Below are 14,120 nucleotides of genomic sequence, written 5' to 3' on the forward strand. Positions count from 1 at the left end.
CAGCCTAGGTCCTCCCACTGAACACATTACAGTTCAAGACATTCTAAATTATCCTTTGCCACCTTTGTACTAAAGCCTGGAAAAGGCTGAGGTTTCAGATGAAAAATCACAACTATACAATGCTCACATTTTCTATTTCCCCCACCCAGGAGTTTCTCTCCATTTAAATTTCTAGGTCTTCACTATTTCTCTGAAATTTCATAAGTAAAGCTAGAATGCCAAGAGAAGAGGTCAGAAAATTAATAAAAGGATAGTCTTCTCTGAAATATTTAATTTCTAAATGATCTAAACAATTTTCAACCTCAATGGTTATCAGAAGCTGAGTCAAGTCTTAAAAGTATTAGTATCAAATATACTATTTGATAATAAAATTTGTTTTACCCTTTTTCCATCTGTTTTAAAAGGCAATGATATCTTGGCCCCTAGGAATATAAATAAATAAAAACCCAGAGAGCCTCAATGTCCTCAGAATTCCTGGGACTAATGTTAAGGGAAAGAGACTTCAGCACCCAGAATGGGATTCTTTAGCATCAATCACTTGGGCCAAAAATCTACCTAATACATTTATCTCCTTTTAACTTATAATTCTGATAACCATTTACATATTAGGTAAATATAATATGACTATAAAATCACATGTTTGATCAACAAACATACTATTATGTCCACAGAACAAGTTTAGAAAGAAAGAGATCATCAGTCTTACTCAAAATCACATTAAATGCTGCACCCATTCTTAGGAAGAAGGAAATATAACCTATTTATTGTTAATGTTAGGCAATGGTTTCTCTCTGGATGAAATGGGATTTATGTAAGTCTCAAGTGTGCATTAGAGAAGAGATGATTGTGGTGAGGGAAGGTGTCTTCGTAATGTGTCAGAATGAGTCCACACAACTTTACTGCTCATATTTTTGCCTTTACAGGTATAACTGCAGCTGAACAGTCATTAGGAATTGTGTGGTGGTTTGTCTTCTCCAAGGGCATTCATTACTCACCTTCAGGTCCCGATGGACTACGCCCATCTGATGGCAGTGTAGCACAGCCTCCAGGATCTGCTGAATGCAATGACTGCATGCAAACACCAGGGGGCGTGTGTTAGTTCCAAGCTTACACTCACTGTCTGTATAGCCTCAGAGAGACTGGGTTAAAGTGCAAAACTAGCAGACAACTGGGGTTGTATTTAAACATCTTCAGTAATGTAAACATGCTCAAGTAGAGTGACTACTACCTCAGAACAGTCAGGATCTTGCCAGATGTGAGCCAAAATGTGGGTCCACTTGTTCTAGAAAAATCCATCTTAAAAATATTTAATTCAGGAGCTCATTTCCCGGTTATAAATCCTCACAGGAAATGAACTGGAACACAACTATAATTTTTATAGCTTTTGTGCTCCACCTCCACCCCACACAAAAAAAGCTGTTTCTCTCTTCTCTCCCATTTTTCTAGTATCATTCCAAAGCTGTCACATTAGCAGTCAAGGCACCATTAAGGTTAAATTAGGATACGTAATGAATTTTTGATAAATCATTAACTTCACATGCTTTAATTTAGCTGGCAATTATTATCTCTTGCCTGAGGGTTCATCAGACTCAAATGGAGCAATGCGTAACCAGTTGTTCTGCTACAGCAACCCATGGTCTCAGAACAGAAGTGGTGTTTAAATCTACAGGCGGACATACATCACAGGCCAAGTTTATCTCCAGGCAAATGCTGGTCACCTCAGGAAAGCCTGCCCCCAAACTGCCTCTGGTGGTTTACTCCTCGGAAACGTTAACAGGTTGTGTTCTCAATACTGTCCTTTCCTTTTTGCTATGATGTATATTTAGCCTGTAGATGAGCAAACTGAAAGAGCCATCATGCATTATCATTTCATCATTTAGTCATTTTAGGGAAAAGTTGGGAAAGGCAAGGGAACCATTTTAAATACCCACCCTCTGCCCTTTCCCCAGAAAAAAAAAAACAAAAAAACTTCCTTTGATTCAGATTTATGGACTCCATATACTGACCTTCAGGTCCCTGTGAACTATGCCATTTAGGTGACAATGATTTACACTTTCTAGAATCTGCTGTATACAATGACTGCAAAGATACAAGGGCAGAATGGAAGGGAGAACATTTTAAAGGCACATAATCACATTGAATACAAAATAAAATGAAAGTTCGAACGAAACAAACAACAAACAAAAATTATATTTTTCAAATTTTTTTAGCTTTACACTGGAATTAAATAATGCTGAATAAAGCTAATTCTGGTTCTAACAAAAATGACATCCAACATAGAATTTGTGACATATTCAGACAAAACAATTTGAGCTGTGTGTTTTGCATTGCAACTCCATAAATTAAATCATTTGTATACAGAAGTCAATATTTCCATATTCAGGGAGAAAATTTTATAAATAATTCCCACAATGTTCTGGGAAAATTCTTCAGTGAAATAAAATTTATGGGTATTTCTCATACACATCTAAACTGTTTAAAATCTGAGGTCACAATTAAACATAGGTGTTGAAACAAGAGGGTAAACACAGATGAAGTGGCAGGTGAAACAAAGGTCAAAAAAAATGGAGGGAGACATTTACCATTTTGACTTAGAAATGGTGCTGCTTGTATAATATATTAATAGGAAAACTAATGCACGTCTCCAATAACAGGGAGAATTTAAAGTAAACCCATGGCATAAAACAAACTCCTCTTCAGTATAGTCATACTCTGGGGAAGGGCTAAGAACTTACAAAAAATAAATAAAATTTAAAATCCCCTGCAGCACTGGTGGTTGTTAGACACATTTTCATACACCCCAGTGAAGGAAAACTTATGCTTATTACTATGTTAAAATGCACAACTTATGCTATTCTTATTAAAGGCTCACTGATGTCAAATAGACTGCTAATTAAATTCTACGGTAGACGTCATCGATGGGCACCTATAAGGTCCCATGAGCTGTCATATGACATACAGTAATGTAGAACATATCACACTGATGAATTCTGTACAAGTTCACTATGCGATTCAAATGCAGGTATATACAGACATTCATTCATTCTACATTCATTCATATAAGGATTAAGCAAATACTTTAATGAGGATATTTTCAATCATTTAATGTACAAAATAATACTACTCCAAAGTAAATTCTTGAATTAAAAAAAAGTAATCACCATCTGATTTATTACAACATGTCACAAAATTGATCAGAATTGTGATTTTCTAGCTCTAACTTGATTAAGTGTACCACTAAAACAGCTTCATATTGGTTGTTTTTGACTATACAGCTTATTGGAGTGTTGGTAATTATGTGTTAAATCATATGACTCTTTTTCCTTCTACAATAATGTTCACTTTATACTACTTTTTAGGAATACTTCACTCTCTCATCTCAAACCACTGGTATAAGTTATTGGGCTTAATGAATAACAGAAAATAAAGAAGTAAACATGAATTCATATTAAATAAACTTCACCATATGTTACCAGTGAGAATGAATTCAATTCTTAACTTCTTGAGGACTAGTACTAGTCAGATTTTTACAAATTATTTGCTCTCTACGCTTGTAGTTGAGAAGAGAATGCTTCTTCTCCTTGATTATGTGTGGGACCTATCCTAAAATGTATCCCAGAGTAAATTCCAAAATTTAATATAAGCATGCATATGAAATGATCCAACCAACTGAGGGTCTATCCTGTTATCTGTAGGGCTGCTCAATAGTGAAAATGGTCTCTAGATTAATTTCAACCAATATTTTGAAACACAATAACAACCTGTTTAACATAACTTTGAAAAGCAAAATAAAGGAAATTCCCTAACTTTTTTTTATTACTTTGATTAAAAAGATTACTCTCTTGGAAAGTGGGCAAATAGCTACTTCCAAGGCTATTCTGAAGCCCTTTTCAGAGGCCTAATGTGAGGATCTGGCTTAAACTGAACAAGTGATGATTCACTCATTATAGCCTAAGTGACATGGAACTTTCTATTTGACTTTTGCAGGAAAAATTCCATTAAAAAATTAGAGTGTAGTCATGTGCAGAGAAGATTCACAAAATGTCATAAACAGTAGCATTAAACCAAAAAGATTAATTAGAAATTTAGAAGTGAGCCTGTGTATACATGTGCTACTTTGGAGGGATGGGGAACCTTCTATCAGCTGACTATCTGCTGAGGGCCAGGCTGCAGGGGGATTAGCAGCCTTTGGAAGCTCTGAAAGCATTAGATAGAGAACCAGCAGGCACAGACCACCAGTAACAGAATATATATAAAACATCTCATTTATATTGCTAATAATGAGCCAGGGCCAGATTTTTCAAAATGAGTACCAACTGCAGAATATATGTAAGAAATGCCAAGGAAATTAACACCAAACAGTCTAAGTAATGTCTAAGCAAGTAGATTAATGTTACTTCACTCCAAAAACATTGCCTAGGAAGTCTCAAATTAGACAAAATGTTAGCCATTTCTAACTTCTGTAAAAAATTTTGCCAATTAACAAGATTGGGAAATCCTCTTGAATCCTCTGAAGTACCTGAATAAATATTTTTCAAGTGAGAGTTCCAAGGACGTTAATGAAATTTCCAAAGCGTTAAACAGCTCATAATGCCTGAAGGAGACCACTGGGCCTTTTGGAGTCTGTTTCTTTTTATGGCCTCTGATTAGACATGGGCTGTTCATGGAACTTCTGTGATGAGGGAAACGCTTTATATCTGCTACGTCCAGTCGGTTGCCGCTAGCCACTCGTGCAATTAAGCACTTGAAATGGGGCTAGTGCAACTGAGGAAGTGAACTTTTTATTTTATTTAATTTTAATTAATTGAAATTGAAATTAAGAGTCATATGCATAAACAACAAGGTCCTACAATATATAGCACATGGAACTATATTCAATATCCTGTGATAAACCACAGCAGAAAAGAATAAGGAAAAGAATATATATATGTATAACTGAATCACTTTGCTGTACAACAGAAATTAACACAACATTGTAACATAGTATCACCTATACTTCAATAAAACAAATTAAAAAAAAAAGAGTCATATGTGACTAGTGGCTACCATACTGGGCAGCCTAGCATCTAGAGAGCTCATAACTTTGATAAAAAAGTATATTTCTTTATCAGAAGTCATTCCAGTTAGGCTTTTTTAAAAAATAAAATATGTATTCTAACTATAGATACTAGATAAAAATAAAATTTAGGCCAGATTCACAGTTTAGTTTTTTCTTCAAAGAATCATCTTGGAAATCCTTAAGAGAGAAATATCAATTAAGAGGGACTCATCAAGAAAAGTCCAAGATGGTATTATGAAAGTCTCATAATCTTAAGCATCATAATATATTTGTAGAGAGATATACTGAACAAGTGTCATCTGAGTGCTGAGTCTTGTATCTTGCCCAGGGCAAGTCACTTACCTGGCGTCGGCTTCACTGTAATATTCTCTCGCCACTATGTCTTCAAACAGTTCACCTCCAGTAACTCTGTGAAGACAAACAAGATATTCACATTAAAAAAGAAGAAAAAACTAGGCATCAATAGATTTGCACCAGTGTTCATACAGAATATATATTTTCAGATTATTTTAAAAATTATCAAAACATAAAGCATATTAAAACATTATAAGACTCCATAATGGTCAATTTATATTAATCTAAACAGTTCCATCTTTTCTGTTTGCCTTTGTGTCACTAGATCCCGAGGATACAATTTTCTGTATACCATAAATATACTCAGACATATCTTATAGAAAATGGTTTCTACGAAACTCTTCAATTCTCTAAATATTAACTGAGGTCTGACAAAGTGTGTGGAACCATTTAGGAACATTTTCTGAACAAAAAGAGAGGATAACACATATCATGGGTGTAGAGTGTGAGTTTGCAGGCTGTATTTCTCTGGAGGGGCTCGATTTTTAAACTGCAATGAACATGCCTTTATGGGCTAGAGGTGGCCTTCCAAAATACATACACTTTGGGGCTGAGTGCTTGATTTTCCTTGTAAAGCAATTTCCTTTATGTTCCATGTCTTTGCCGGTAAACTAAGACTCAGGTTTTGGCAGTGCCTGGGAGGCAGCAGTGACCCCTTGCCAGCTAGGAAGGAGCCATATGTGTCTGCCCTTTTTAATAAAGTGAAGACTTCCCCACAACTCAGCAACTAGATTTGGTTGCTCCAGGAAGTTCATTCAGACCGTGGACTTCGAGGTTCTCTAAGTAAGGAGATGTAACTATCTCTAGGATTCACTTCTTCTCCAGGTCCAATAGATTACTGCTTTGGGGCCAGAATTCCCTAACCAGTGATTCTCTGGCTTAGGCTTTTCTTCTCCCTGCTTAAAAAATGAGTTTCTAAATTTTCAAGTCATGTAACTTTGTAGTAAAATTTTAAAGTATGGAAATGTACCAAGTCCTCCCCTATCTCTTGATCCCAATTCCACTCCCGGGAATAAACCGATTTTAACTTTATGCGTGTCCTTACAACTTTTTGTGTATCTTTTAACATTTATACTTTTCCCTTTGCAAACACACACAAAGAAACACTTTTCTCACTAAATTGCGATTGTGCAATATACAAAAATTAGGCTAATTGTGTTTTTCATTTTACATTAAATCATGGGCACTGTTTCATGTCAAAAGCATTTTTTTTTCCCTATTGAAAATAAGTAGTGTGTATGCGTGTGTGCACGCACATCTTTGAGTATTATTAGAAGATAAATTCTTAGAAGTAAAATTACTGGGTCAAAGAGTATCCACATTTAAAATTTTGTTGGGAAGACAAGGAAAATTACCTTCCAAAACGGTGGTACCTCCAACACTGTGAAAGTACCGACAGGCCCACATCATTATTAATAATGGTTATTGTCAATAAACGAAAATGCCTATCTAATCGGAAAAAAGTTAGCTCATGTTAATACGAGTTTGAGTATTAGTGAAATGAATCCTTTTCTTATGTATTTATCAGTCATTCCTTCCTCTGTTATGATCTGACTTGATTTTAAAAGAAACTTTCAGCTTTGGAGTTTAATCTCATAAGAGCTAACATTTGTTGAGCACTTATCATGTGACATGCAGTGTGCTAAGCTTTATATTAACTGATAAATTCTCATAATTTAGGACGGTTTTACCACTAGCCCAGTTTATTGATGAGAAAATGGACGTACAGAGAAGTTAAGTAACTTGCCCAACTTTACACAGCCTTGAGTGGCATGGGGGGGCCATCCACTCCACAGCCCATGCTTTCAATCACTACACAGTACAGCCTTTTCAATAATTACACTGTCCACTTTTCTAGAGATTTAGAAGGTATGAGTCATTTGGTCAAGCATCGAGTGAAGGTATAAAACTTGCTGTATGTACATTAGAGAGTGTGAGATAAAATTAATCTAAGATAGCTTTTGGTGGTTGTTCTTGTTTTTTACTTTAATAAGTTCTGAAATATCATCCAATGATAACATGTTCCAGGGATTACCAGTTATTACTCTCGTCTGTATTTTCCTCTCCTAAATGAAAAATGTGATACTAAAAACTGTAAATTTGTCTGAAAGTTTACCCAACTTTCCCCCATCTCCATTGCATTCTGGATATTTGTAAGTCCTTTAATGTTGAAGTTACTATTTTCAATTCTACTACTTTTACATATAAAATGGACATCTAAAATGATTATTTAAAGCTTCATATGGGCTTGTTATGAAAACTGTGGTTATGTGTACATGTAATTTCATTTACTGGCACAGCTAAGTTTTTCTCCCAATTAGAATCTATGATATTAATGCAATCATACAGTGTGCCCTAGACAAATTATGATACAAAGTAATTAAATATTAGACAGAAAGAACTTCCAACAAATCTATTACTGTCTCTATAACGATGATAACAGTTTTGTGGGATTTCTTCCTTTGAATGTGACGAACGTAGATATGATATATATTCATATTTATCTTTGTTTCTGACCACAGGTACCAAGAAAATCTGTATATATTACAAACAATTTTGGATTGTTAAAGTGTTTAACAAATATTGATTAAAAAGCCCATTGTCACTAATAAAATTGCTACTGCATATATAGTAGCTTCTTAGATATATTATATACTCCATGAGAATTGTCAGATCCTAAATCACTAGGATCAGGACTTACTGATCTTTGTTACCTTAGCACTGAATCCAGCAACTAAGACATAACAGTTGTTCAATTAATGAGTACTGAAATAATGATTAAATGAATTAACCAAGTCAGAAAATCATGCTACCCATCTACTATAAGTTTAGAGATTATACATGTGCTTAAAAAGAAAAAGGAAAACACTAAAATTTAGCCATACGTGACAATAGGTTTTATTTCCTAAGAGGTTTGTATCTAAAGAAGAATACTGAAAAGTCAGGTGTAACGATTAAACAAATTTAAGGGGTATAGAGAGTTTTATATAGAGTTGGAGATTATATAGTCAACTGTCTCTGACAGTACTCTTCCTCATTTTCTAGCATTCATTTTTCTCATTATTTAAAAATATCCTTGTGTAAATGAAGCCATTTTATCATTTTTGCTATATGTATGATAAATGTCTGAGAAGGAAACAATGGAGTTCTAATAGAACACACTGCCTTAAAGAGAAACTACTGAATTTTCTAACTTTAACACATTTCTATACTCACATGATTGTTTAATGGAGCACAAAATTAAGCAGCAGTTATTGCAGATTTTGGAAAATTTTTAGTATGCTATGTGAAGTTTCATACAAAGTCACAAATTAAATCAGTCTCATGAATAAACCGTTAGATTAATTAATTAGAGATTTCGCGAATAAATTGGTGCCAGGGATCTGTATGATATGAGGCATATCAATTATATATTTGAAGCATTAATTATCATTTATGAACCTCTAGAACATTAGAGCTTACAGGAAAAAAATAACTCTAGAACTATGAAAAGATGAGACTCCATATATCAAAAAGATTTTTGTTGTTGCTGTTGTTATTGATGGGAATGCTGATTCATTTTGTGCTTTCCAGAAAGAATGAATTATTCATGCTCCTTGTATATATATTTGTGAATTATATCAGGAAGAGTTGAAAGTAGTTTCACCTTGAATAAAGCATTTATAAAATTTTGAGGATTACAGCTTTGACTATGACACTGAGCAGCTACTAGCATCCAAGATGTCAAAGATTGGACTTTGGAAGAGAAAATGGCGCCACGTTAACTCAAGAACCAGCAATGATGCAGAGATTAGAGCATGCCCAAGGTGATGCGGCAAAACCCATGAACCTCAGGCGGTAGCCACGCTGGAAAACAGGAACCCAGAGCAGGGCCCAGCTAACGCACAGTGAGGAGGCAATCTCTCCAAGGCAGGGCCAGGAGTGTCTCCTAGAAAAAGGAGTCATTCCCCCTGGAACTCCAAGTATAAAGCTGAAGAACAAACCCAATGAGCAGAGGCCACCGGACCTGAAATCCAAGGCTCTGAACAGAGACAGCAGAAGTCATGTTAGCAAAGAATCACCATAGTCAAATTTTTTGCTTGTTTGTCCAAAAACGTTTCATATGCTGACTTGCATTTGGGTAACGCGTGTGTCTTCCAGTGACCTCCCGGGCAGAAGCTGTGAGCGGTGACGTGTTTGTCTGTGTTACCTGCATGGTGCCCGGCACACTGCCTTCCATACTGTTGAACGATAACAGCAAATATCCATTGGGAGCTCACCATGTGCCAAGCCGAAGTACTGTTCTAAGTCCCTACAGGTTGTAACACAACAACCTCATGAGGTAGATACTAGTGCTATTATTTCCGTTTTATACACGAGGACACTGAATTAGTGGAGGTTAAGGACTTTTCCCAAGAACACACAGCACAAGAAAGAAAGGGTTTGTTTATTCCCATTGTGCTGCCCTAATTGTTTCCCCTTGGACACAAGCTGGAGAGCAGAAGAGCAGGTCAAAGATCTCTGGAGAGCCCAAAGGATCATGTGAAAAGACTGGGAAGAACAGTGACATAAAGGCATTCCCACTTACATCCCTTTTAATTCTTGGATTAAAGTAAGACCAACTGCTGGTGAGGGCTGGTCAGAGTGAAGCTGATCATGGTTCATTAACAGGAGTGTTACTGGTCTTCCTGGCCAGACAATCCTTCACCACATGGGATGGTCCCTTGAATAGGCAAGATTGTCAGCACCAGGCCCCACAATAGGTGCCAGCAGCACTACCTTGTCATTGTGTCAATCCCACTATTCCCAGTCAACCCAAGGTCCTCCTAGTGTCCCTGATGAGAACCACTGAGCTAAGGGAACAGTCTATGGAGATACAATCGAAAAGTCAGGCCTTCTTAGCACCATCTTCTAACATATATAGTCAACTAAGCCAACCTCTGGGCAGACATCTATGGTGGAACATTGTATCTTCAGTACTTTACATCATGTCTGGCAGAAAGAAGGAGCTTAATAAATCTTTACTGAGTAAATAAATTATCAAATAATTAATGGATGAATGAAACCAGTCCACAATTTTATGGTTTAACCCATATTTAAGCTAGAAACTGAGGGTAAAGAGGCCCAACTACTTTTCATATTATTTATCTACCAATCTCTAGACAAATCCTGCTGACTTTATCTCCAAAATGCATCTTGAATCAGGACTTCTTTCCATCTCCACTCTAATGTCACCAGTCCAAGTCATCACTGTCTGTCACCTGCACTACTGCAATGGTCTCCTAATGGGCACCATCTCCTCTCTTGCCCCTCTGCCATCAATTCTCCAGACAGTAGCTTTAAGTGTACACTGAATCCTGTCTCATGGCTACATGAAGCTCTTAAATACTGTGCACTGCTTTTCCAGGCAAAATCCTTACATGACCTGCATGTCTCCTGATGCTCCTTGCTGCCCCCTCTCCATCCTGCTCCAACCACAGCAGCCTTTCTCCAGTTCCTCAAGTGCACCAAGCCCCTTCCCATCCCTGGGCCTTTTCAAGTGCTTGTCTCTCTTCCAGAACATTCCCAGCGTCTCTACCTTTACTATTTGGTGAGTAAATCCCTCTTATCCTTCAAAACGTGGCTTAAGTTTTATATCCTCAGACCCCCTACTGGTCTAAGTTATCTTACTCCCTTAGAACCCTGTATTATTCTCCATAAAACTTATCACCATTAGAATCACATATTTCTTTGTGTACACATTTGCTTAATGTTTGTCTTTCTACCTGTATGGTTGCTCTGGGAGGGTAAAATCTGTTCCTGCTTCTTCACTATAAAATATCAAGTGCTGACACATAGTGCCTGTGACAAGCTCATTAAATGCTCATTAAGTGAATGATCCCAGGGTTTTATATTTCACAGAGAGCAGACGTGTGGGAGGATCACATATCAACGCCATAATGTTGATGCTCCTGACATCATATCACTTACCATTATATTTTATAAGAAAGCAGGGATCTCTCAGGCAGTTTTCCCCTGGAAATCATATATTTCAGTTTTAGATCTTATAGTATCTTTCCCATAAGACAGAGTTTGTCTGTGAACTAATCATGTTGGATCACAAATGCAGGAAGTATTTGTTGAATTCATTACAAAGGCACATACTTGGATTAGAGATTGAGAAGGGAAGAAAAACATGGTGTTCTGAGGGCAGACAGCAGAAGCAAGAAGAACTACAATCCTGCAGCCTGTGGAACAAAAACCACATTCACAGAAAGACAGACAAGATGCAAAGGCAGAGGGCTATGTACCAGATGAAGGAACAAGATAAAACCCCAGAAAAACAACTAAATGAAGTGGAGATAGGCAACCTTCCAGAAAAAGAATTCAGAATAATGATAGTGATGATGATCCAGACCTTGGAAAAAGAATGGAGGCAAAGATCAAGAAGATGCAAGAAATGTTTAACAAAGACCCAGAAGAATTAAAGAACAAAGACCTAGAAGAATTAAAGAACAAACAAACAGAGATGAACAATACAATAACTGAAATGAAAACTACACTAGAAGGAATCAGTAGCACAATAACTGAGGCAGAAGAACGGATAAGTGACCTGGAAGACAGAATGGTGGAATTCACTGCTGCAGAACAGACTAAAGAAAAAAGAATGAAAAGAAATGAAGACAGCCTAAGAGACCTCTGGGACAACATTAAACACAACAACATTCGCATTATAGGGGTCCCAGAAGGAGAAGAGAGAGAGAAAGGACCGAGAAAATATTTGAAGAGATTAGAGTCAAAAAATTCCCCAACATGGGAAAGGAAATAGCCACCCAAGTCCAGGAAGCGCAGAGAGCCCCAGGCAGGATAAACCCAAGGAGAAACACGCCGAGATATATAGTAATCAAACTGACAAAAATTAAAGACAAAGAAAAATTATTGAAAGCAGCAAGGGAAAAATGACAAATAACATACAAGGGAACTCCCATAAGGTTAACAGTTGATTTCTCAGCAGAAACTCTACAAGCCAGAAGGGAGTGGCATAATATATTTAAAGTGATGAAAGGGAAGAACCTACAGCCAAGATTACTCTATGAGTAATGAGATCTGGCAAGGATCTCATTCAGATCTGACAGAGAAATCAAAAGCGTTACAGACAAGCAAAAGCTAAGAGAATTCAGCACCACCAAACCAGCTCTACAACAAATGCTAAAGGAACTTCTCTAAGTGGGAAACACAAGAGAAGAAAAGGACCTACAAAAACAAACCCAAAACAATTACGAAAATGGTAATAGGAACATACATATCAATAATTACCTTAAATGTGAATGGGTTAAATGCTCCAACCAAAAGACACAGGATTGCTGAATGGATACAAAAACAGGACGCATATATATGCTGTCTACAAGAGACCCACTTCAGACCTAGGGACACATACAGACTGAAAGTGAGGGGATGGAAAAAGATACTCCATGCAAATGGAAATCAAAAGAAAGCTGGAGTAGCAATACTCATATCAGATAAAATAGACTTTAAAATAAAGAATGTTACAGGAGACAAGGAAGGACACTACATAATGATCAAGGGATCAGTCCAAGAAGAAGATATAACAATTATAAATATATATGCACCAACATAGGAGCACCTCAATACATAAAGCAACTGCTAACAGCTATAAAAGAGGAAATCAACAGTAACACAATAATAGCAGGGGACTTTTAACACCTCACTTACACCAATGGACAGATCATCCAAACAGAAAATTAATAAGGAATCACAAGCTTTAAATGACACAATAGACCAGATAGATTTAATTGATATTTATAGGATATTCCATCCAAAAACAGCAGATTACACTTTCTTCTCAAGTACACACGGAACATTCTCCAGGATAGATCACATCTTGGGTCACAAATCAAGCCTCAGTAAATTTAAGAAAATTGAAATCATATTAAGCATCTTTTCTGACCACAACGCTCTGAGATTAGAAATCAGTTACAGGGAAAAAAATGTAAAAACACAAACACATGGAGGTTAAACAATACGTTACTAAATAACCAAGAGATCACTGAAGAAATCAAAGAGGAAATCAAAAAACACCTAGAGACAAATGACAAGGAAAACACGACGATCGAAAACCTATGGGATGCAGCAAAAGCAGTTCTAAGAGGGAAGTTTATCGCAATAGAAGCCTACCTCAAGAAACAAGAAAAATCTCAAAATAAACAATCTAACCTTACACCTAAAGGAACTAGAGAAACAAGAACAAACAAAACCCGAAGTTAGCAGAAGGAAAGAAATCATAAAGATCAGAGCACAAATAAATGAAATAGAAACAAAGAAAACAATAGCAAAGATCAATAAAACTAAAAGCTGGTTCTTTGAGAAGATAAACAAAATTGATAAACCATTAGCCAGACTCATCAAGAAAAAGAGGGAGCGGACTCAAATCAATAAAATTAGAAATGAAAAAGGAGAAGTTACAACAGACACCGCAGAAATACAAAGCATCCTAAGAGACTACTACAAGCAATTCTATGCCAATAAAATGGACAATCTGGAAGAAATGGACAAATTCTTAGAAAGGTATAACCTTCCAAGACTGAACCAGAAAGAATTAGAAAATATAAGCAGACCAATCACAAGTGATGAAATTGAAACTATGATTAAAAATCTTCCAACAAACAAAAGTCCAGGACCACATGGCTTCACAGGTGAATTCTATCAAACATTTAGAGAAGAGCTAACA

The 14,120-nt window shown here is 36.4% G+C and overlaps 1 protein-coding gene across 17 annotated transcripts in view; it reads right to left on the reverse strand.

Moving 5' to 3' along the window:
* Window positions 1–14,120, reverse strand: part of CAMK2D (calcium/calmodulin dependent protein kinase II delta) — a 281,455-nt gene that overhangs the window by 78,050 nt on the left and 189,285 nt on the right. For 16 of the 17 annotated variants that reach the window (XM_057546259.1, XM_057546254.1, XM_057546250.1 and 13 more), the window contains exons 5-6: window positions 5,402–5,467; window positions 2,007–2,079 (exon numbers count right to left, since the gene is read on the reverse strand). In XM_057546259.1, coding sequence (XP_057402242.1) covers window positions 2,007–2,079; window positions 5,402–5,467 — 139 coding nt within the window. Of the gene's footprint in view, window positions 1–995; window positions 1,069–2,006; window positions 2,080–5,401; window positions 5,468–14,120 lie in introns of all 17 variants that reach the window. The other variant, XM_028168705.2, reaches the window with a different exon arrangement.

This window comes from Balaenoptera acutorostrata, chromosome 5, assembly GCF_949987535.1.
Source record: "Balaenoptera acutorostrata chromosome 5, mBalAcu1.1, whole genome shotgun sequence".
Lineage (NCBI taxonomy): Eukaryota > Metazoa > Chordata > Mammalia > Artiodactyla > Balaenopteridae > Balaenoptera > Balaenoptera acutorostrata.